The following is a 21,116-nucleotide window of genomic DNA, read 5'->3' on the forward strand; positions in this document are numbered from 1 at the left end:
TGATGAGAAAATGAAGGGTTGGGTCTGGCATTTTAGGCTTTGGCATCTTTATCAAAAAGAAACAAAAGTTCTGTGTGTCCATAAATTATATGTTCAGATATATTTCAACCCCAAAATGCAGAACTTTTATTTTTCTCTCTTCTTTGATGAAGGGCCTGCAAATATTGGATCTCTTCATTTCGTCAGTAATTTATTTGAACTACCACACTGCCTCCGGTACAAACTCATGCTGGTTTACTTTGTATTTTTAACTATTTCAAAACAGTGACTCATTTTCTTTTGTTCTTTTTATTTCACTAGCTGTGTATAAAATCAAGATATAAAAAAAAGTTGCTTAAAAAAGTATGAGACACTATTTACAAAGAAGAGAATAAAATGTTCTTAGGAATGTAATGAAGTGTTCATTATTGAGAATGCACTAGTCGGGCTAGTGAGGTCATGGAAAAGGATTATAGTAAAAAAAGCTATCATTGTAAGAGGAGCACTGTCTGCAAACAGGACTGGCTCTAGGGTTTACTGGCACCCTAGGCAAGCTGAGTGGAAACGCAATGGCCCAGTGGTAAGGGCAGCGGACTCGCGGTCATAGGATCGCAGTTTCGATTCAAGACTGGGCGTTGTGAGTGTTTATTGAGCGAAAACACCTAAAGGCTCCACGAGGCTCCGGCAGGGGATGGTAGTGAACCCTGCTGTACTCTTTCACCACAACTTTCTCTTACTTCCTGTTTCTGTTGTGCCTGTAATTCAAAGGGTCAGCCTTGTCACACTGTGTCACACTGAATATCCCCGAGAACTACGTTAAGGGTACACGTGTCTGTGGAGTGCTCAGCCACTTGCACGTTAATTTCATGAGCTGGCTGTTCCATTGATCGGATCAACTGGAACCCTTGACGTCGTAAGCGATGGAGTGCCAACAACAACTCGCAAGCTGAACTTAAGCGTGTACAAACTGATGGTTGTAGAAATTTCCTTGTCTTTGGCACCCTGGGCAACTGCCCAAGTTGCTGTTACTTTGAGCTGGCCCTGTATGCAAAGTCACAAGACTGCACATGATGTTTACATGCATTGCTTCATTTCAGACATTTAATTACGTTCTCTGTTTAACAATAACCATTTGTGATAAAGATTATGTTTTTGTTTCAGTGATAATGCCAGATTTTTCTTCCTTCAAGTTTTGGAGTCATATCTTAAGCAAAGGTATTTAATATATTTTTTTCTCAAGAAAACCTTGTTTTAAGGAATTATTCTTTAACTAGCTGACCCCATGCCATAAAAAATGACAGCTAATTGCAGTATTTTATATATAACTATGGATGGTAAAATCAAATTAATACATTTGTCAATGTTATCTCGTGGTTCGCTTTTAAGATGTGACATCAATCATCGTTTGTTACTGAAAGGATGCTGGTTCACACATTCACATACTACCCTTCTACACATACTCACATAGTTGAAACGCTCCCACTACCAGTTTGCCATCACCTCTTCCTTCCTTATTCATCTATCACCCCTTCCTTTCTTGTTCATATGTTGTGAACGAAAAATACAAGATTATTATTATAGTAGATTGTTTTTTCTCTACTTTAATTCTTTCCAAGAAACAATACGGTTTTCATTCATATTAATTACTGGCAATTATACATCCTCCTTCTCCCTCCCTACATCTTCCTCTTCTCCCGCCACCCCCCAAACATGAAAATTTGGTAATCAAATAATTTTATTTTGATTACCAAATTTTTGAGGTATCCATTTTGCTCCGTTGGATGTGTAATGTCAATGTGAATACCCGTCAGAGTGTAAGTATCTTGAGAGAAAAGCTGAACATTAGAAGCATCAGTTGTGGTGTGCAAGAGAGACGATTGCGCTGGTATGGACATGTGGTGAGAATGGATGAGGATAGCTGCGTGAAAAAGTGCCACACCCTAACAGTTGAGGGAACCCGTGGAAGAGGTAGGCCCAGGAAGACCTGGGCTGAGGTGGTGAGGCAAGACCTTCGTACATTGGGCCTCACCGAGGCGATGACTACTGACCGAGACCTTTGGAAATGTGCTGTGCGTGAGAAGACCCGGCAAGCCAAGTAAGATCGTTGCCAGTGCCCCTGGACTGGCTCTTGTGCGGGTGGCACATGAGATGCACCATTTTGAGCGTGGCCGTTGCCAGTACCGCCTGACTGGCTCCCGTAGGATTTTCGAGTGAGATCGTTGCCAGTGCCCCTGGACTGGCTTGTGCGGGTGGCACATAAAAGACACCATTTCGAGCGTGGCCGTTTTCGTGCGGGTGACACGTAAAAACACCCACTACACTCTCTGAGTGGTTGGCGTTAGGAAGGGCATCCAGCTGTAGAAACTTTGCCAAATTAGATTGGAGCCTGGTGTTGCCATCCGGTTTCACCAGTCCTCAGTCAAATCGTCCAACCCATGCTAGCATGGGTTGGACTAGTATCAGAAATAAGTGGAAGATGAGAAAATACAAGGAGGAAATGTTGTGCCCATGACTTCCATCCCCAATAAAAACTGAATTTGATGGCATTTGATCATATAGGTTGATGTTTGTAGGGGAACTGTGGACTCTGGAGGGCTGTAGCTCTGAGGATAAATGACCAGGTGATGTGTTCAGTAAGAGAGTGGGATATATAGCAAGGGTTGCAGGATTTGAAGAGACAGATAGGTCTGAGTGGAAGGTTCACACAACCAGCAGAGATTGCCATGATATTGACAGAAAAGGCAGAAGAAACTTGAATGTCCGTGAGTTAATGGTTGAAGGCTGTTGGTCAGTGAATGCTTGCAGGGATTAGATGGAAATTGTTGAGGCAGATTTTCTATTGCTGGATGCCCTTCCTGTCTCCAGCACTTAACTGTTCCCAATTAAGGTAATATTTCTCCATGGCCAGACATGTTTTTAGAAAAGGTTGGAAATGAACAACATTGCTTGTTTGATGGTGATGCTTATTTACAGCCAGCATGTGATGTCAAGACAAAGCTACACACAAACACATATACATATATAATATCTTCTTTCAGTTTCTGTCTGTGAAATCCACTTACAAAGAAGTTGGTTGATCTGGGACTTTAGTTGAGGGCACTTGCCCAAGTTGCCATACAGTGGGATTGATCCTGAGCCCATACAGTTGGGAAGCAAGCTTAAGTGCTGACAGTTGTTTGCCATTGTTTTGTGTATTTAAGCCTTCAGCATTCAAATTTCTTTGTCAAATGTATCATTTATTTATTCACATTGTTTTGAATTAATCACCCATTATCTTGTAGTTTCAAGATTTCTGTGGTGTGTTTGTATATTTTTAGAAGGACATGTTTGTATATTTTTAGAATGTATGGTAAGGGGTTGGATCTGGTCAGTTTTGACATAAAACTGATAGAATATTTGGGCTGGATTAAACGTTAAGGGATTAATTTAGTTTAATTTATATTTGCTGTGCCAGGTCTTTGGTTCATTCTAGAGTGCATTTTAGTGACCTACTTTAAACTCTTTAGTTCTTGAATGAAAATAGTTTGGTTGGAATGTTGATTCATAAAACAATATCTTTATAAAAGCTGTCCTATATGCTTCTGCTTAAAGTTTAATCAACAAAATGGGGAAATAAAACAAGACTGAAAATAATTTTATTTTGATTACCAAATTTTCAAGTAATGTAATTTGGATATTTTTAAAAATCAAATTCATACCTCATCTAAATAAATATTTCCCCTTCTTTGATTTTTAGGTACCAAACTGCAGGGTCTGAGGATCAGCAGATTGTGAGAGAGTTCCTGATGACCTGTCTCCAAATGCAGGTCAGTATTCTTTACTGTTTTTTCTTTCACTCATTTGACTATGACCATAACTTTTATTGATCACCCCGCCACCCATTGTACTTATTTTATGGATCAAGCTTGAATGAATAGAACTGAATGGCAATAGTTAAATTTTCTGGTTACACAACAAAATCATTTGAAAGCAGCTTTCTTCCTGATTTCTTTTGTTTCTTTCTGTTACCATATTTTTGTTAATCCTTTTGTTACCAACCCAGCTGAAACTGGTTCTGGCTACAAATATCTTGTTTTCATAAGTTTTGAATTAAAATCTTCCACCAAACCTTAGTCACAATTTATGTTCCTAACACCAGCTTAATGATAACCAAGTTATTTTACTAAATTCTTTGTTATATTTAAAGTAATTGACAGAAACATATGAATCATCTCAAAATAAATACAGTTAACGAAAGGGTTAAAATACATTACTTTAGACTCATTTAATTTTGAAAATAATGAATAACTTAGTTAAATAATTTTGTCGTTATTAACCTGGTATTTGGAACATAAATTAACATGAAATTTTGAGGGACAGTTTTAATTTAGATCAGTTTAAAACAAGTTTATACCATAGGTGGGTTGATATCAGAAGGGTTAATTCTATTTTTCTTGTTAACAATAATTAATATGGTAGCCATTATGAAAGTTGACAATAACTGCATAACCATTTTATTGTCCCAACATCTGTTGTACCATTTTTGGCTCAGATGGCTTTAGGAATTCAGTATGAATTCTCAGAAAATATCTACTAGCTCTTTGTGTTGTTTGTTCAACTATACTCTTAATTCATTCTTGTGTATTGAGAATGTAATTCAGACACTAATCCAGTAGATTTTTTATTTAGTTTGGTGTGTTTGGTCTTTCTTTAACTTATTTGTACCAAAGAGCAAATATGCAGATGTGGGCTGAATGGATAAGGTTGAAATCTGAAGAAGTGGGGATTCACAGCTGGAGAGAACATTCAAGCAATGATAGTTGCTCTCCTCTTGAAGAGTTTTGTAGTTATGGAGATGGTGTTAACATTGGATTAGTATTGTTTTAAATTTAGATTCAAGTTTAATAGTTTTGAGGAAAGGGGTTAGTTGGTTACATTGATCCCTGTACTAGTTTTTTTATTTTATTGCCCTCTGAAGAAAAAGGCAAAGTTGACCTCGGCAGGATTTGAACTCAGAATGTAAAGTGCCCCAAGAACTACTGCATGACATTTTAGCCAGTACTCTAAAGATTTTATATCTCCACCATCTCCTATATCCTCATCATTTAATGTTTGTTTTCCATACTGGTATGGGTTGGATGGTTGAACTGGAGCCGGTGAACCAAAGAACCTCCAGTGTCTGCCTTGGTATAGTTTCTATGGCTGGAAACCCTTCCTAATGCCAGCCACTTTAGAATGTACTGTGTGTTTTTTGCATGGCACAAGTACTAGCAAAGTCACCAAGTAACTTGCAAGACAAGAGCTGTCAAGTGAGGGTGGGGTGTAGTGTTGAGGGAGGTAGCTTTATGCTGGGTGATGAAAGGTTAAAGTATGATGGGAGGGATAGGAAGAGGTATCTTGGGGGTAGCACCATTAGGGGCTCTCTCCAATATGTCTTTAAAACAATAGATGTTCAATCTGAACTTTAGTAGGAAGTCAGGGAATTCCAGAGGGTGGAATCTGGGAAATTGTCAGAGATTGTGGTTCTTAATCCTTTTTGTTATTGTATTTCTTTTGAAATAAACTGCCTTTCGTTTCAGTTAATTTTGTAAATAATAATGTAATTAAATAGCTGTAATTATTAAACTGATGTTCTGAACATAAATTAGCATGAAATTTTGATGGAAGGTCTTTTAGATCACTTTACAACATACTATTTGTATCATAGGACCAAGGTTGGTAAAAGGATTAAACAAGAACATTGGTCAAGAAATGAGTCACTTTTATTCAACCTAGCAAAAGTTTATGGAGAATCATTTATTAGAAAGATGTAGATCATCTCACTTTATGCTTTTCTTGTATTCAATGGGACCCTGAAGTGTGCTTTTCTTTTTGTTTTTCAGGCATCAAGTGTTACGAAAGACAAGTCTTTTTTGAAAAACAAAATCGCGCAGCTTTTCTCTTTGGCATTCCTCAATGACTTTCCCCATCGTTGGCCAACATATTTTTCTGACCTCCTCCAGGCTTCTTCCTATGGCCATGTGGCTATTGAAATGTATTTGCGAATCCTAACTGCTATTGATTACGATGTTGTTGATCGAGAAATAATTCATTCAGATCATGTAAGTTGTATATTCTTCCTCTACATTTAATTTGTGAAATGTTCTGTAAAATATCGTTAATCATTTTTGGTCTGTTGCAGACCAATTAATATTGATTTGTTCTTTAATAGATAAATTATCTCCATATACAAAACTGAAAATTCAGGGTTCAAACATTGCCAATTGTATTAAATTGTAGCGTTAAGAACCTCCATTCGTATTTTTTAAAATTCACCTCAAAAAGATAGGCATTGTCAAACCTTTGTTTTAAACGGTGAGTGAGCTGGCAGAATGGTTAGCATGCTGGGCATAATAATGCTTAGCAGCATTTTCTCCGTTTTTACGTTTTGAGTACAAATTCCTCTGAGTCTGATTCTGCCTTTTATTCTTTGAAGGTTGATAAAATAGGTTCCAGTTGAGCAGTAGGGTCAATGTAGTCAACTTGCCCCCTTCCTCCTGAAAGTTTGAGAGCATTGGTAAAACCTTGGTCTGCATACGCACTGTCGGCATCTCAGAGACTGATTGGTGACCAACTCAGTGATGTTTGTCATTTAAGTTACAGTTATTGCCCTTTAACCATGTCCAAGTTGAAGATAGGTTTAAATAGTCCTTCTCTGAAAGAAGGGGTTGCGTTGGTAAACAAATTGCAGTGTTTAATTAAGATGGTTTTTAATTTGTCTGACGCTACGACAGAGGAAGAAAAATGATGTGGATGTAAACTTTGTTCTCTCTTTCATAAGGAAGGGTAAGCAAAAATTTAGTGTGGTGACCTGTAAAAGGCACCCACTACACTCTGAGTGGTTGGTGTTAGGAAGGACATCCAGTTGTAGAAACCAGGCCAAATTCAGACTGGAACCTGGTGTAGCTTACCAGTTTCAGTCAAGCCATCTAACCCATGCCAGCATGGAAAGCAGACGTTAAGTGATGATGATGACTTTGGGAAGTACTGGGTTAAACAGCTGTTACATTGTAATAGGCCAGGAGCAAAAATTGCCTGAGCTGCATTTAATGCCTGCTTATTATATAATTCATGATGATGTTACTGATTCAAACATAGTTTTCTTAACGCAATCTTTGGATCCTGTCAAACTGTCCAACCATGCCAGCACAGGAGACAAATGTTGAAAGATGAATGGAACTATGGACTTAGATTAGGTGTAAATAGAAAGTATGAAAAACAACAACAAAAGCCCCAGTTATTACCTAGAATGAGATGCAAAATTCAGCAGTGGATTAGCAGAATCCTTTGAGCATTGGAAAAAGTGCTTTTTGGGTTTTCAGTAGGTTCTAATTTCAAGTCGTGCTGAGGTCAACTTTGCAGCTTTACCTTCAGCTCTCTGGCATCAATAAAATAAAGAATCAGTCAAATACTGGGGCCGATATATTCAACCATTCCCTTCTCCCACACTTCAGGCCTTGTGTCTGTACTAGAAACATTATCATTACACCACTGTGTAGGTTGCAAAACTATTGAATCCTGAGGGAGGAGGAGGCTGTGTACTAGGTAAGGAGGAGTTAAGGTATGAGAGAGAGAGAGAGAGGAGGCAGGGCAGGTTCTTGTAGAGGAGTTGCATTGCTAATCACAATTAGAAGAGAGGGTGAGAAAGGTCATAGGAACCCCAAAGGCGAGCTGGCAGAAACGTTAGCACGCCGGACGAAATGCTTAGCAGTATTTCGTCTGCCGTTACGTTCTGAGGTCGACTTTGCCTTTTGTCCTTTTGGGGTTGATAAATTAAGTACCAGTTACGCACTGGGGCCGATGTAATCGACTTAGTCCCTTTGTCTGTCCTTGTTTGTTCCCTCTGTGTTTAGCCCCTTGTGGGCAATAAAGAAATAAGGAACCACAAAGATATAGTGGTGATGAGGTGTCCAGGTGGCCCCTTAAGGTAGGAAGTAAGTAGTGATTTGTTACAAATCCTAGATTGAGCTAATGTTTCTGTTGTTGGATTTGGCATGACAGTTATCTATATTTCCATACTTCACATCATTCCAATTTCCTCTTTGCTTTAAATCATTCCATTGTTGTCTGACAGTTATGATTGACACACCATCTTTATTTCCAGGAAGCTGATCGTAATTCAAACTTAAAGGATGCTATGAGGGAACACTGTATACACCAGTTGGTAGATTCCTGGTTACAGATCATGGTAAATTGACATTTCTACATTTTTTGTCTTATTTTTCTACCCTTGTTTTGTGCCTCAATGTAAGTGGCTACATTTGTAGTTCTTTAGATGAGCTTTTAGCCCTTGCAATACTAACTCGGTTGAAACCACCTCTGGCTCTGTAAGAAACACAGAGCATCTCAAAATAAGTACAGTAACAAAAGGGTTAACAAATGATTAATTTAACCCTTTCGTTACCAACCCGACTGAAACCATCTCTGGCTCTGTAGTACAAATGTCTTGTTTTCATAAATTTTGAATTAAAATCTTCCACCAAACCTTAGTCACAATTTATGTTCCTAACACTAGCTTAATGATAACTAAGTTATTTTACTAAATTCTTTGTTATATTTAAAATTAATTAAAAGAAACACAGAGTATCTCAAAATAAATATGGAAACGAAAGGGTTAACCCTTTTATAACTTGTGTTTACTTTGCAATCACATGAGTTTGGAACTTTGTCTCATTGTGTGGCACCATGGGCAGTTGTCATTTATCGCTTTGAGTTTAACATACTTTGAGAATGGAAACCAGTTCTGTGTGTGTTTGTGTAATATTGTTTGTTTAGGCTTACTCAATACTTTTTTATGGAGTGTTTGTTTATAAAACTTTTACAAGTCAAAGGTTAACAGTCACTTTGAAGTTTTGGCTTGCTTCATCAGGCTGTGTGTGTGTGCATGAATATTTACATTCTGTGTGATATGATATGACATTGTTTGAGAAAAACATTTTCACATTCCCTATAAATACACTATGTTCTTAAATTAATTTTAAAAAGACTAAATTTAAAATGTGGTTCCCTCACCAATCTACAAGGGCCAGTCAGTTCAAATAAATACACTAATTTGGACAACGACAATTCTTCCAATCAATTCCAGTTTGGGAAGCAGACATTGATGATACTGATGATGATGATAACTATAACATAAGATTCTGATGAAGATGAGACAGGAGGTTTTGTGTCATAGGACTAGGAATGGTCACAGGCAGATTGATACTAAAAGAGCTTGCCATCTCAGAGTTGAAAGATGAGGAGTTATGTGAGAGATGATTGGAACATTTCTGATGTCAAAAATGAGATTTTGTGTGACTTTATCATTGTTGCCACAATTGTTGTTAAAACTTACAGAAGAGTTCAATATTTCAATATGATGCTTGTCTGGGACCATAATGTATCAAGGAAAATAAGGATCCCAGTAGGTAATCTGTATTGTTTTGTTATATATTGAATCAAATCACTAAACTGTTTTACCTCTTAAAAAGGTTTCTATCAAAAGGAATTGTCATCGGAATTAACATATGGATGTGTTGATGTATAGGTTAGTGGTTAAGGTGTTTGATTAGTGATCATAGTGTCTTTGGTTCAATTCCTTGAATGGGTGTTGTGAGTTGTGCCTTTGAGTAAGACATTTCATTTCCTGTTGTACTAGTCTCCTCCGCTGTATTGAGTGCCAGCCAAGAGCAGGTGCAGCCCTCTATCCCTCCAGCTCTCACTGGATTTCCCATTGGATCAAAAACAGGGCTGTGGAGTCGAAACAAAAAACTTCAACTACAACTCTGATTCCTCTTTATGTAATCAAGTGATTGTGGTCTACATATCTCATAAAGCATATGCTTGTACTTTGAATAGGCATGTATGTTATAACTGGTTTATATTAAAGGAAAGATATTGTGAGTCGGAATCAGTCTGTATAGTTTTGCTGACTCCGACTCCAGCTACCCTTCAATTGTTTCCGACTCTGACTCCTGGTCAAAAAGAAGGGAGCAAAGAGAGCATTTATGTCTGTCTGTGACTACATTAGGCACCTAAAACTATCAGTGACAGTATGGTTGATATCTGGCCATACTTGCTCACAAGTGAAGGCCGACTGCACTAAACATGGCTTCGATTTTACTTTGAATTTTTACTTTCTTTTTGTGTTGATAATGTAAGCTAAATGTTGGGATTGATTTAATCAGCTGTTCTCTTTTTGTTTATGTCAGAAATTTTACATTCTGAGTTCAAATCCTATCGGCTGACCTCTGTTTTCCTGCTTTATGAATACACTGGTGGGGGGGGCGGTCTGTAGAATTGTCTGTACCTCTCCCTTACACACAATTTGCCTTAGGTAATGAATGAAATCATTGTAGGTGGTTCCCCAGCATAACCGTTGTCCAATGACTGAAACAAGTAAATAATAAAAGATGTATATGGTGATTACTCCTTCACAGATGATTGCTGTCTGTGCTTCCTTGTTGTCAATAGCATTCCTGTCTTTCCATGCATGACCTCTCGTGACTATTTAGTCCCATTGCAGATCTGCATGGTTTGAAGCGTATCTAACAGACAAAAGTTGTAACTTTCTGCATGCTTCCGTGTTAAGGCGTCACACTTCACTGCTTTTCCATTGTCATCTGACTTTCAGGAGATGGAATGATATATGAGGTCACCATAGCAAGAGACATCTGTCTACCATTGGATTATTATAGTGCCACTATCTAAATCTTTGTGATTAGTATTTAGTGACAAGCTGAAGCAAGTTGACCAATAAACATGTGAAACTATGTGTTTTTACATCAGGGTGTCCCTCTCAAAGGAGGATGCTAGCTCAGCATCCTTTTGTCCTGGTGGTTTCACTGTGTATCATGACACCAAGCAAGGGTGTTTCCACATCACCATGCTCAGATGGATTGACATCACATGTGCTAGTTAGCCCATAGCTGGGACCCTGACAGCTGCTGCTAGCTACTCCAAGTAGACATGACTAAGAGGTACTTCACACTTCTCAAAACCCTGCAAACCAGCGAGTGTGTATGTTATCATCATCATCATTTAACGTTCGTTGTCCATGCTGGCAAGGGCTGGATGGTTTTACCAGAACTGGCAAGTTGGGGAGCTGTACCAGGATCCAGTCTGATTTGGCATTGTTTCTATACTTTACAAAGTGTACAGGGTGCTTTTAAGTGGCACTGACACGAAACTCTTGCAGGGGTTGTCTGATCCACAGTTAATCCTGATTTAGCAGATCTTATTTCTTTATTGCCCACAAGGGGCTAAACATAGAGGGGACAAACAAGGACAGACAAAGGGATTAAGTCGATTGAATTGACCCCAGTGCGTAACCGGACACTTAATTTATCGACCCCGAAAGGATGAAAGGCAAAGTCGACCTCGACGGAATTTGAACTCAGGACGCAACGGCAGACGGCTAACCATTTCGCCTGGCGTGCTTAATGTTTCTGCCAGCTCGCCGCCTTTGATCTGCGATGAAAAGTCTTCCAACAGTGATCCTCCTGTCTTCCCTTCAGGCATTCTTTGTCCCTAGATTACATCACTATATGTGTCTTTTTTTCCAAATGGTTGGATGTTATTTGAGAGAGATTTGGCTGAGATTTCTAATGTTTTACGGTTGATTACCCTTCCTTGTAAAAATCAGTGGAGTCACAAAGAGGCTCCTTTGTTGATCCATGATTGTTATTTTTATGTGGAAGGATAGTCAACTGGAAGCATTAACACAGATAAGTTAATGTTTACAGCTGACGACATCTGTGCCTCTCTACTTGTGGCGAAGTGGTTAAGAGCGCGGGCTACTAACTCCAAGATTCCGAGTTCGATTCCAAGCAGTGACTAGAACAGTAATAATAATAATAATATCAAAAATGAGAACCCAGGTTCGAAATTTCGCAAAGACACTTGATGAAGGCTGAAACGTGTTAACAACAAAGCAAGATGAGGACAAATATCCGTCAAATGTAAATAATGTATATTTGTATTTGTTCATGCAGAAATTTCAGTTGTAGCATTCTGTAATAGCTTTTATTGTAAAGATAGTAATAATTAAATCCCATATTTTGTCTCTAATATAAGTATGTGCATCATCATTGTCTGTTTTTCATGCTGAGTGGATTATTATGGTATTATGTTTGAGATGCACACACACACACACACACCCCCCTGCAGTGTCACCGTTCTATGGTAGTTTAGACTTTATATTTTCTAGTCTTTTGATCGACTCCAAATTGTCTTCATTTTTGTTTTTCTTTCTCTCTTTCCAGACGACATACCAGTCAAGCCAACCAGATATTGCCTGTCTGTGTTTAGAGGTTGTTGGAAAGTTTATCTCTTGGATAGATATAAACCTTGTGGCCAACGACCAGTTTGTTACTGCACTGCTGACTTTTTTAAATTCCCCCCAACTGAGAGAATGTACCTGTGATTGCATCTATGAAATCATATCAAAGGGCATGGAACCTGTAGCGAAAACCAAGTTAATAGAATCCTTTGCTACTGTACTGAACAGCGCTGGAGTGATGTGTCCCAATGAGGTATTGTTTATGTAGTCTGTTATTCTTATTTCTTTATTGCCCACAAGGGGTTAAGTTGATTATATTGACCCCAGTGTGTAACTGGTACTTAATTTATTGACCCCGAAAGGATGAAAGGCAAAGTCAACCTCGGCGGAATTTGAACTCAGAACGTATCGGCAGACGAACTACTGCTAAGCATTTCGCCCAGCGCCCTAACGGTTCTGCCAGCTCACCGCCTTTGTTATTCGGTTATTCTTTTACTTGTTTCGGTCATTTGACTGCGGCCTTGCTGGAGCACCACCTTAAGGGATTTTTTTAGTCGAAGAAACTGACCTGAGGACTTGTTCTTTGTAAGCCTAGTACTTATTCTATCGGTCTCTTTTGTCGAGCCGCTAAGTTACGGGGATGTCAACACACTGACATCGGTTGTCAAGCGATGTTGGGGGGACAAAGACAGACACAAAAGATGCACATGCATAAATACACACACACACACACTCACCATCATCGTTTAATGATGGTTATGTGTGTGTGTGTGTGTGTGTGTGTGTGCATATACGACAGGCTTCTTTCAGTTTCCGTCTACCAAATCCACTCACAAGGCTTTGGTTGGCCTAAGTTGTCACAAAGTGGGACTGAACCTGGAACAATGTGATTGGGAAGCAAGCTTCTTACCACACAGACACACCTGTGCCTCTGTGTGTGTGTGTGTGTGTGTATATATATATATATATATATATATATATATATATATTAACTTTATATCATATTTATTGGTGGTGGTGCTGTCATTGTTGCAGTGGTATTTTTTTTTATTTTATTATTTTTTTTTAAAGTTTCAGCTTAGAGCTGCGGCCATGGCACCAACGTATTGATTATTTTCCCTGCCATTGTTCCCACCCCCACCCATTTCTGCTGTCTCGGTTGTCACTACTGTTGTCAACATCAGAACATTAACTCTTCTATTCTGTCACCGTCTCCATGTCACCAACGCTCCCGGTTCACTTTATCACCGTAACTAAACTGTTCATTGTTAAATAACGTGTCTAAATGTCAAAACTCTGTTGTCCTAAATAATTTCATGTTTGTGAAGGAAAATAAAGTTGAATTAATCTTTCGTGTTGCCTCGTAGGATGAAGAGGGTGACTACATGGCGAAATTAGCAAAGCTCGTTAATGGAATGGGTCAGAATCTGTTTTCCTGTTATCAAAAGTAAGTATGATAATTTTGTGTTTGAGTAATTCCAAAAATGCCCTGTGACCTTTTGAAATGGAAGTCACTGCTTCCTGCAAGCAGCATGGATGTTCTTCATATGCTCTCTGTATAAAAATCTTTTTTTTTTTCTCGACTTATTCTTTGCATAAAATAAGTCTTACCAAGTTTGATTTTCTAAGTGTAAAATAACTGCAAAATAAAACATTGCTGTAAATAATGGGACTATTGTTAACAGCAGGCCTGGCAGTGTGGTAAGAAGTTTGCTTTCAAACCACATGGTTTTGGGTTCAGTCCTACTGTGTGGCACCTTGAAGTGTCTTCTACTCTAGCCCTGGGTTAACCAAAACCATGTGAGTGGATTTGATTGACAGAAACTGAAAGAAGCGGCGAGCTGGCAGAAACGTTTGCATGCCAGGCAAAATGCTTAGCAGTATTTTGTCTGCTGTTATGTTCTGAGTTCAAATTCCGCCAAGGTCCACTTTGCGTTTCATTCTTTTGGGGTCGATAAATTAAGTACCAGTTATGCCCTGGGGTCGATGTAATCGACTTAATCCCTTTGTCTGTCCTTGTTTTTCTCCTCTTTGTTTAGCCCCTTGTGGGCAATAAAGAAATAACTGAAAGAAGCCTGTTGTGTGTGTGTGTGTGTATATTTGCATGCATATGTGTCTGTTACTGTCCCTTTACCATGTGTTCCCATGATAGTTGTAAGTGAATGTTACCATCATGCAAGTGGTGTCCTTTGCAATCTTCCATGAAGACATGTCTAGTCAGGGGGTGGGGTAGTATTTCCTTATTTGGAAACTTGTGAGGGTTGGTGATGGGAAGGGTATATCTGGCCATAGGAAATCTGCTTCAACAAATTCTGTCAGACCCCTGCAAGCATGGGAAAAGCAGACATTAAATGATGATGGAAACTTGAAAACAATTAGGTTTTTGTATCAGAGAATCAGAGATGATCTCAAGTAGTTTGATATCTGGAAGGTTCATGGTTTTGACTACTTTGGTAACTTGATGCTGTCAGTAGTGTTGGTCTTTTGGTGCTGTCAGTTTTATCTTAAATGGTTCCTGTTTAGGAAGTACATATGTGAAATTCTGTTTTAACGTTCCATATTGAAATATGAATTAATCAAATTATTTAGTCCATGCTGGCATTAAATGTGTAATTCTTAGCATTTAAACCAGCCAGATCCAGTCTCTTACACGTACCTTACAATGTCATTCTAAAATTAAACAATCGCATCATTGAAATCTCAAAGCTACGAGATAAGCTGTGATTAATTCAAAACAATGCGAATAAATAAGCATTAGATTTAACAGAATAATTTGAATGCTAAAGGGAAATTATTTTTTCACTAATTCCCATATTCTCCAGTTCAGTATTTTTTTTTTGGTCGATGCCAATGTTGCCTGACTAGCACCTGTGCTGGTGGCACGTAAAAAGCACCATCTGAAATGTGGCCGATGCCAGTGCCGCCTGACTAGCTCCTGTGCCGGTGGCATGTTAAAAAGCATCCACTACACTCTCGGAGTGGTTGGTGTAAGGAAGGACATCCAGCTGTAGAAACATTGCCAGATCAGATTGGAGCCTGGTGCAACCTCCTGGCTTGCCAGTCTTCAGTCAAACCATCCAGCCTGTGCCAGCATAGAAAGCAGATGTTAACGATAATGATGATGTATCCAAGCATCACTGCAGTCCAATGATTGAAATTAATAAAAAAAAATAAAATTCATTTTTCTTCTTCAGAATGTTAAAAACTGACATAAATTCAGCGTTGACCTGTTTACAAGCCATCGAGAGGAAGCTGCCCCTTGTATTGCGTTTCCTTAGTCATGAAGATGACGACATCTCAGAAGCTGTGATTGGTTTTGCACAAGATTATATTGGACTCCTGAAACAGTCTCCAAACTTGACTCCAAGACAGAGAGAAAATATTCAGGTGAGTGAAATATATGAATCTCTTCACCATTGAACTCAATAATTTTTTTTAAAGAATTTTGGCACACGATCAGCAATATTGATGGGTGGGTGAAGTCCATTACATCAACCCCAGGGCTCAACAGGTACTTAATTTTATCCACCCACGAAGGAATGAAAGGCAGATTTGATCTTGGTGGGATTTGAGCTCAAACTTGAAAGAGCCACAAGAAATGCCACTGAACATTTTTGTTTGACGCACTAACAATTCTGCCAGTTCATTGCCTTATGTTTTGGAATTCAATATTGGTTCAGATTGACTACAGTTTCATCATTTTCTATTAGAAAGTGCAGAACTGCAGAATGATCTGCTAAAAGAAATCATCATCGTCATTGCTTAACATCTGTTTTCCATGCTGGCATAAATTGGATGGTTTGTGTGAAGTGTGGAAAGCCAGTGGTTGCTCCAGTCTGATCTGGCAATGTTTCTACAGCTGGATGCCTTTCCTAATGCCAACTCCTCTGAGAGTGTAGTGGGTGCTTTTTACGTGCCACCGGCACAGGAGCCAGTCAGACGGCACTGGCATCGACCACATTTCAGATGGTGCTTTTTACGTGCCACTAGCACAGGAGCCAGTCAGGTGGCCCTGGCATCGATCATGTTCAGATAGTGCCTTTTACATGCCACCAGCATGCGAGCAAGCAAGAAAAAAACAACGCATCAAACAAGAAAAATAATTTCACTCCCAGAAAAAGTCACATAACAAAGAAACTAGTCATTCAATTAAATCACTCATAACTTGCAGTGTGACCATAGAAGTAATTGCATGTTCCCCATCACCACAGCATTTACAGTGGGGCCCAGAGGCAGCAGTTCAGGGGGCCAAATTAGGAAAACTGGGAAGCCACATGATATTGTGTCACATGGTTCTTTGAGGTTGGACACAAACTGTTTTTTTCTCACCAGTCAGGAGTCCTTCCTTTTCTCCTTTCACCAAAGCATTAAGAAAACCAGTGTAATTTATTTAGTGTAGGTGATAGAAGCCAAATGTTTTCTTTTCCAATATTTCAGCAAGTACTTATGAATTGAATTTATATCAATGGTTCTCAACTGTGGCTCCCAGAGCTGCAAGCGGCCCTCAAGCTTCCTTCTGACAGCTCTGGATGGAGTTCCCTCTATAAATATGAATTTTTCTCTGACTTTTGTTTTACATTTTTTGGTGTGGTCCCCCTAAAAAAGTCCATGTTTTGGACCTGTCCTGGGTTTTAAAAAGGTTGAGAACCACTGATTCATATTATAAAATTTGTTTAAATTTTTGGGAGCTTTTAACATGATTTATCAATATCTTTCTATTTTTTTTTTTTTAATTTTCAGCAAATGTTAATTATCATAATCAACAAACTGAAGTATGATGAAACATATAACTTTGACATTGAGGTAGGTCCTGGCTATTTACACATTAAGATATTTGATGATGTTATTCCATAAAATGTTGTCCATTGGTGCAGGAAATCCAGAACTAGAGGCCCTTAGTAGGGTTTGTACCAAAAGGGTTAAAAAAAAGAAACTATGTAACATTATCATCATTGTGGGTGTGGGCTGGAAGGTTTGGCAGGGGGTGTCAAGGTGGAGGGCTGCACCAGGCTCCAGTCTCCAGTCATCTGTTTTGATATGGTTTCTATGGCTGGATACCTTTCTTAATGCCAAACACTTTACAAAGTGTATTGGGTGCTTTTTTGACTCGATGCCAGCACAAGTGCCTTTATTGTGGCACCAGCACAGGTGGTTTTAATGTAGCGCCTGCATGGATGCTTTTAATTTGTATCTGGCACATGTGCTTTCCACGTGGGGCCCGGCACGTGTGCTCTCCGCGTGGGGGCCCTGGCATGTGCGCTTTCTGCGTGGGGGCCTGGTGCGTGGGCTTGGGGGAGTGCATTCCACATGGGGGCTCGGCAGTGCTTTCCACGTGGGGGCTGGCACGGGGCTTGTTTTACATGGCATAACCTCCTGTTTTCTGCTAACATGCAGTTTTAAGGTGTTATTTTTAACTCTTTCAGGGAGAGGAAGAAGCCATGTTCCAAGATTACAGAAAGCAGGTGAAGATCATATTCAATAACCTTGCTCAGCTGGTAAGCGTTTATCCTTTAACAGCATTCATTTGTTCATTCATTTTTATGTCTCTTTTTCCATGCTAGCATGGGTTCAATGAGTAGTTCTTGTTGCAGCATTAATTTACAACCTAATGCCATTCTTGTTGCTAACCCTTACGGTTTTCAAACAAAGAATTTATTTTTTTGTTTATTATTGGAAAGTCCAGAGCTGCAGAATGATCTGCTAAAAGGAATCGACCACGTTCGGATGGTGCTTTTTATGTGCCACCAGCATGGGAGCCAGTCAGGCGGACAGTCAACTTAATATTACCTTTGTTCAAATGGTTTCATTTGAAGATGACAAATGTAAATACACACAAACATACATGCACATAGCACACATGCAAATAAACATGCACATACCTGTACACACAACACATGCATACTTATAAATTGTTTTTCCTGAAGTTATAGGGCCTTTCTTGTCATATCTGCACACATATATATATGCAAGCCTGGGCAAGAATTTATTTTTTTCTTCAGTGAGATTAACAGGTTCCTATGTTTGCAAGTTTTCCCTCCAACCACTGATGTGTATCCAAGGGAAAGCCTGTGTATATGGGGACAAGCATAGTGGTGTAGCTAAGAAGTCTGCTTGCCAACTCCATGGATTTGGGTTCAGTCCCACTGTGGAATCTTGGGCAGATGTCTTCTTTAGCCCCAGGCCGACCAAACTCTTGTGACTGAATTTGGTAGATGGAAACTGAAAGCAGACTGCTGTCAATTGTCCTCATCATCATTTAACATCTATTTTCCATGCTGGCAAGGGTTGGATGGTTTGACAGGTTCTGGCCAGCCTGAGAGCTGCACCAGGCTCTAGTTATTTGTTTTGGGCATGGTTTCTTTAGCTGGATGCTCTTTTAATGCAACCACTTTACAGAGAGTACTGGGTGGTTTTTATGTGGCACCAGTCTGTGTGTCATCATCAAGGTTTAACATCCGTTTTCCATGCTGGCATGAGCTGGATGGTTTGACTGAGGTCTGGAGAGCCAGCAGCTGCACCAGGCTCCAATCTAATCTGGTAACCACTCCAAGAGTGTAGTGGGTGCTTTTTACATGCCACTGGCACAGCCAGTCAGGAGACCCTGGCATTGATCACATTCTGATAGTGCTTTTTATGTGCACACCATCAGCACGGGAGCCAGTCAGGGAGTACTGGTATCGGCCATGTTTGGATGGTGCTTTTTTATGTCCCACCGGCACAAGAGGTGTTTACATTTGCACTTCTACAAAACTTGCACTTGTGTGAGCACTGATGTTCTTATTTCCTCTGCCTATGTGCAATCTTGTGGCTCTGCACTTTCAAGGAACAGATAAAACATCTGGCTGTAAAGCAATGCCCCAATATATTAGTTCAACCCAATCCAGCATGGAAAAACAGATGTAAAAACAAACGAATATATAATTTATGCGTATTCTTTAATTGCAGGATTCAGATATGGTTTTAATGACTGTACATTCAGTTCTGTCAAATATGCTTTCTCAGTGGAAAACTTTGGAGTTTTGGGATGTTGAGATGCCAATTATGTTAATGTATATGCTTGGAGAAGCCCTTCCTGTAAGTTAACTATTTCTTTGGTTTTGATATTCTAAAATTAATCTCTTTTCTGTTTTATTACTTTTGATAATGTTTAGCAACATATATTTAAAAATATAATTATATTAATCTACTTGCCGTATGGCATGACATAGTTCAGCCCTTTCATTTAAAGTTTTAATTTTGTATTTTTTTACTCTTAACCCTTCAACATTTAAACTGGCCATAAATCCAGCCTAAATATTCTTCCTGTTTTATGCTCAAACTGGTCAGATCTGGCCTCTCACACCTACCCAACAATGTCATTCTAAAAACAGTCACATTATTGAAATTTGAAAGCTACAAAGTAATACCTGAGTAATTCAAAGTAATGTGGATATACAAGCATTACGTTTGAGAGAATAATATGAATGCTAAAGGCTTAAACAAAGCAAGGAAGCATTTCTCTAGTTGTGGTGTCTGATGAAATGATAACTTAACCAAACTGTGGGAATAATGTGAGATGGATAACTTGCTTAGGGAGAACACAATGCAATTTCTAGATAGTCTTGGAATGGAACTACTATTGTTGTTTAGCCCCAATTTAGTCTGATTGAGATGATGTAAGGTGGAAGACATTCCAGCCATGACTATTTCATGAATTTCCTTTTGTAGCCAGTTTATATCTTGGGAGAATATTGTTCAATATTTTTAAGATGATAAAGTTTGATTTGGTGAAGATTTTAGTTGCTTTTTCTTGCAAGTCAAGTAACCACATAGAGGCTGGTTTGTTTACTAGTGTATATGAATGCTGCTGGAACCACTGGAAACTAGTTAATAAGATGCCTTATAATCACGGTTGGTGGTTTGTATTTTGTATGGGCATTGAGGAGCTGTCATGGCTAAGAGACTTAGCTCTCAATGGCCCAATTCATTTAGCTGTAAACAGATAAAGCTCACTACCTTAAGCAATTGTAGCAGTGTAAAACTCACAAGTGACTTGATTGGCCTTGTAATTTGGAGTTCAATTCCACGTGTGTATGTGTGATTCGGAGTTGGGTCACACTAGCTTAAGTACTTTTGTAGCTGTAACATAAGTCAAACATCAAAAAGTCAAATCAGAAGACATTATGCAAAGAGAAAATGCAAAGTTAATCCTTGACCAATATTATTTTAATTCAAGCAAGCACAGGGTGCAATTGAGGATAGGTTCCCTCCTTATTAGACCTCATCAGTGAAGTATAGATTTACCTGTATTTAATGAGAGAATTGTGAAGTAAATATTGAAGAAAGTACACTTGTTGATGTAGAAGAGAGAAATGTTCAGAAACTCTGAGATGTCATTCACATAAAACAGTAGTTAGGCCGAAATGTAGTTTGCTAGCCTGCATTTTGTATTTCTTAAAGTGTTTTGTACAAAAAACTGTCCATTTGTAATGCATTCATGTGTGCATATAGGAACAGTCAGTGATATATAAGTGCTTTTATTTGATAATTTGAATCTAAAAAAAACAAACTTTTTTTTTATCTCTTTTAATTTTAGTCTTCCAATCAAAGTTTTAATGGTTGCAAGGAGAAGCCTTCCCCTTTGCAAGAAATGATGCGATTGGTAAGTGTTTATTTTTCAATATCCTGGTTATACAACCTATTTGTACACTGCTAACACATTTTTCACTGTAGATTAAAGGAGTTTCACTCTGTGAAGAAATTTCCCCATTTTGTCTTGATTAGTCACATCAAGAATCTGCAGTTTAATTATTTGGGAATTTCTGCAATAAGGATATTTTTTTGTATTTTCCATTATTTCTGGTTACTGTAGACTGCTCAT

The 21,116-nt window shown here is 38.8% G+C and overlaps 1 protein-coding gene across 1 annotated transcript in view; it reads left to right on the forward strand.

The window, feature by feature from the left end:
- The window catches only part of LOC106883502 (exportin-T), a 51,940-nt gene that overhangs the window by 10,953 nt on the left and 19,871 nt on the right, over positions 1 to 21,116 (forward strand). Inside the window, exons 3-13 of the mRNA XM_089350303.1 lie at positions 1,141 to 1,194; positions 3,716 to 3,785; positions 5,841 to 6,059; positions 8,102 to 8,185; positions 12,240 to 12,509; positions 13,624 to 13,703; positions 15,451 to 15,643; positions 16,997 to 17,059; positions 17,680 to 17,751; positions 19,202 to 19,330; positions 20,832 to 20,897. Of these exons, the coding sequence (XP_089206429.1) occupies positions 1,141 to 1,194; positions 3,716 to 3,785; positions 5,841 to 6,059; positions 8,102 to 8,185; positions 12,240 to 12,509; positions 13,624 to 13,703; positions 15,451 to 15,643; positions 16,997 to 17,059; positions 17,680 to 17,751; positions 19,202 to 19,330; positions 20,832 to 20,897 (1,300 nt within the window). The remainder of the gene's footprint in view (positions 1 to 1,140; positions 1,195 to 3,715; positions 3,786 to 5,840; positions 6,060 to 8,101; positions 8,186 to 12,239; positions 12,510 to 13,623; positions 13,704 to 15,450; positions 15,644 to 16,996; positions 17,060 to 17,679; positions 17,752 to 19,201; positions 19,331 to 20,831; positions 20,898 to 21,116) is intronic.

The sequence above is a fragment of the Octopus bimaculoides genome, chromosome 4, assembly GCF_046866305.1.
Source record: "Octopus bimaculoides isolate indiv1 chromosome 4, ASM4686630v1, whole genome shotgun sequence".
Lineage (NCBI taxonomy): Eukaryota > Metazoa > Mollusca > Cephalopoda > Octopoda > Octopodidae > Octopus > Octopus bimaculoides.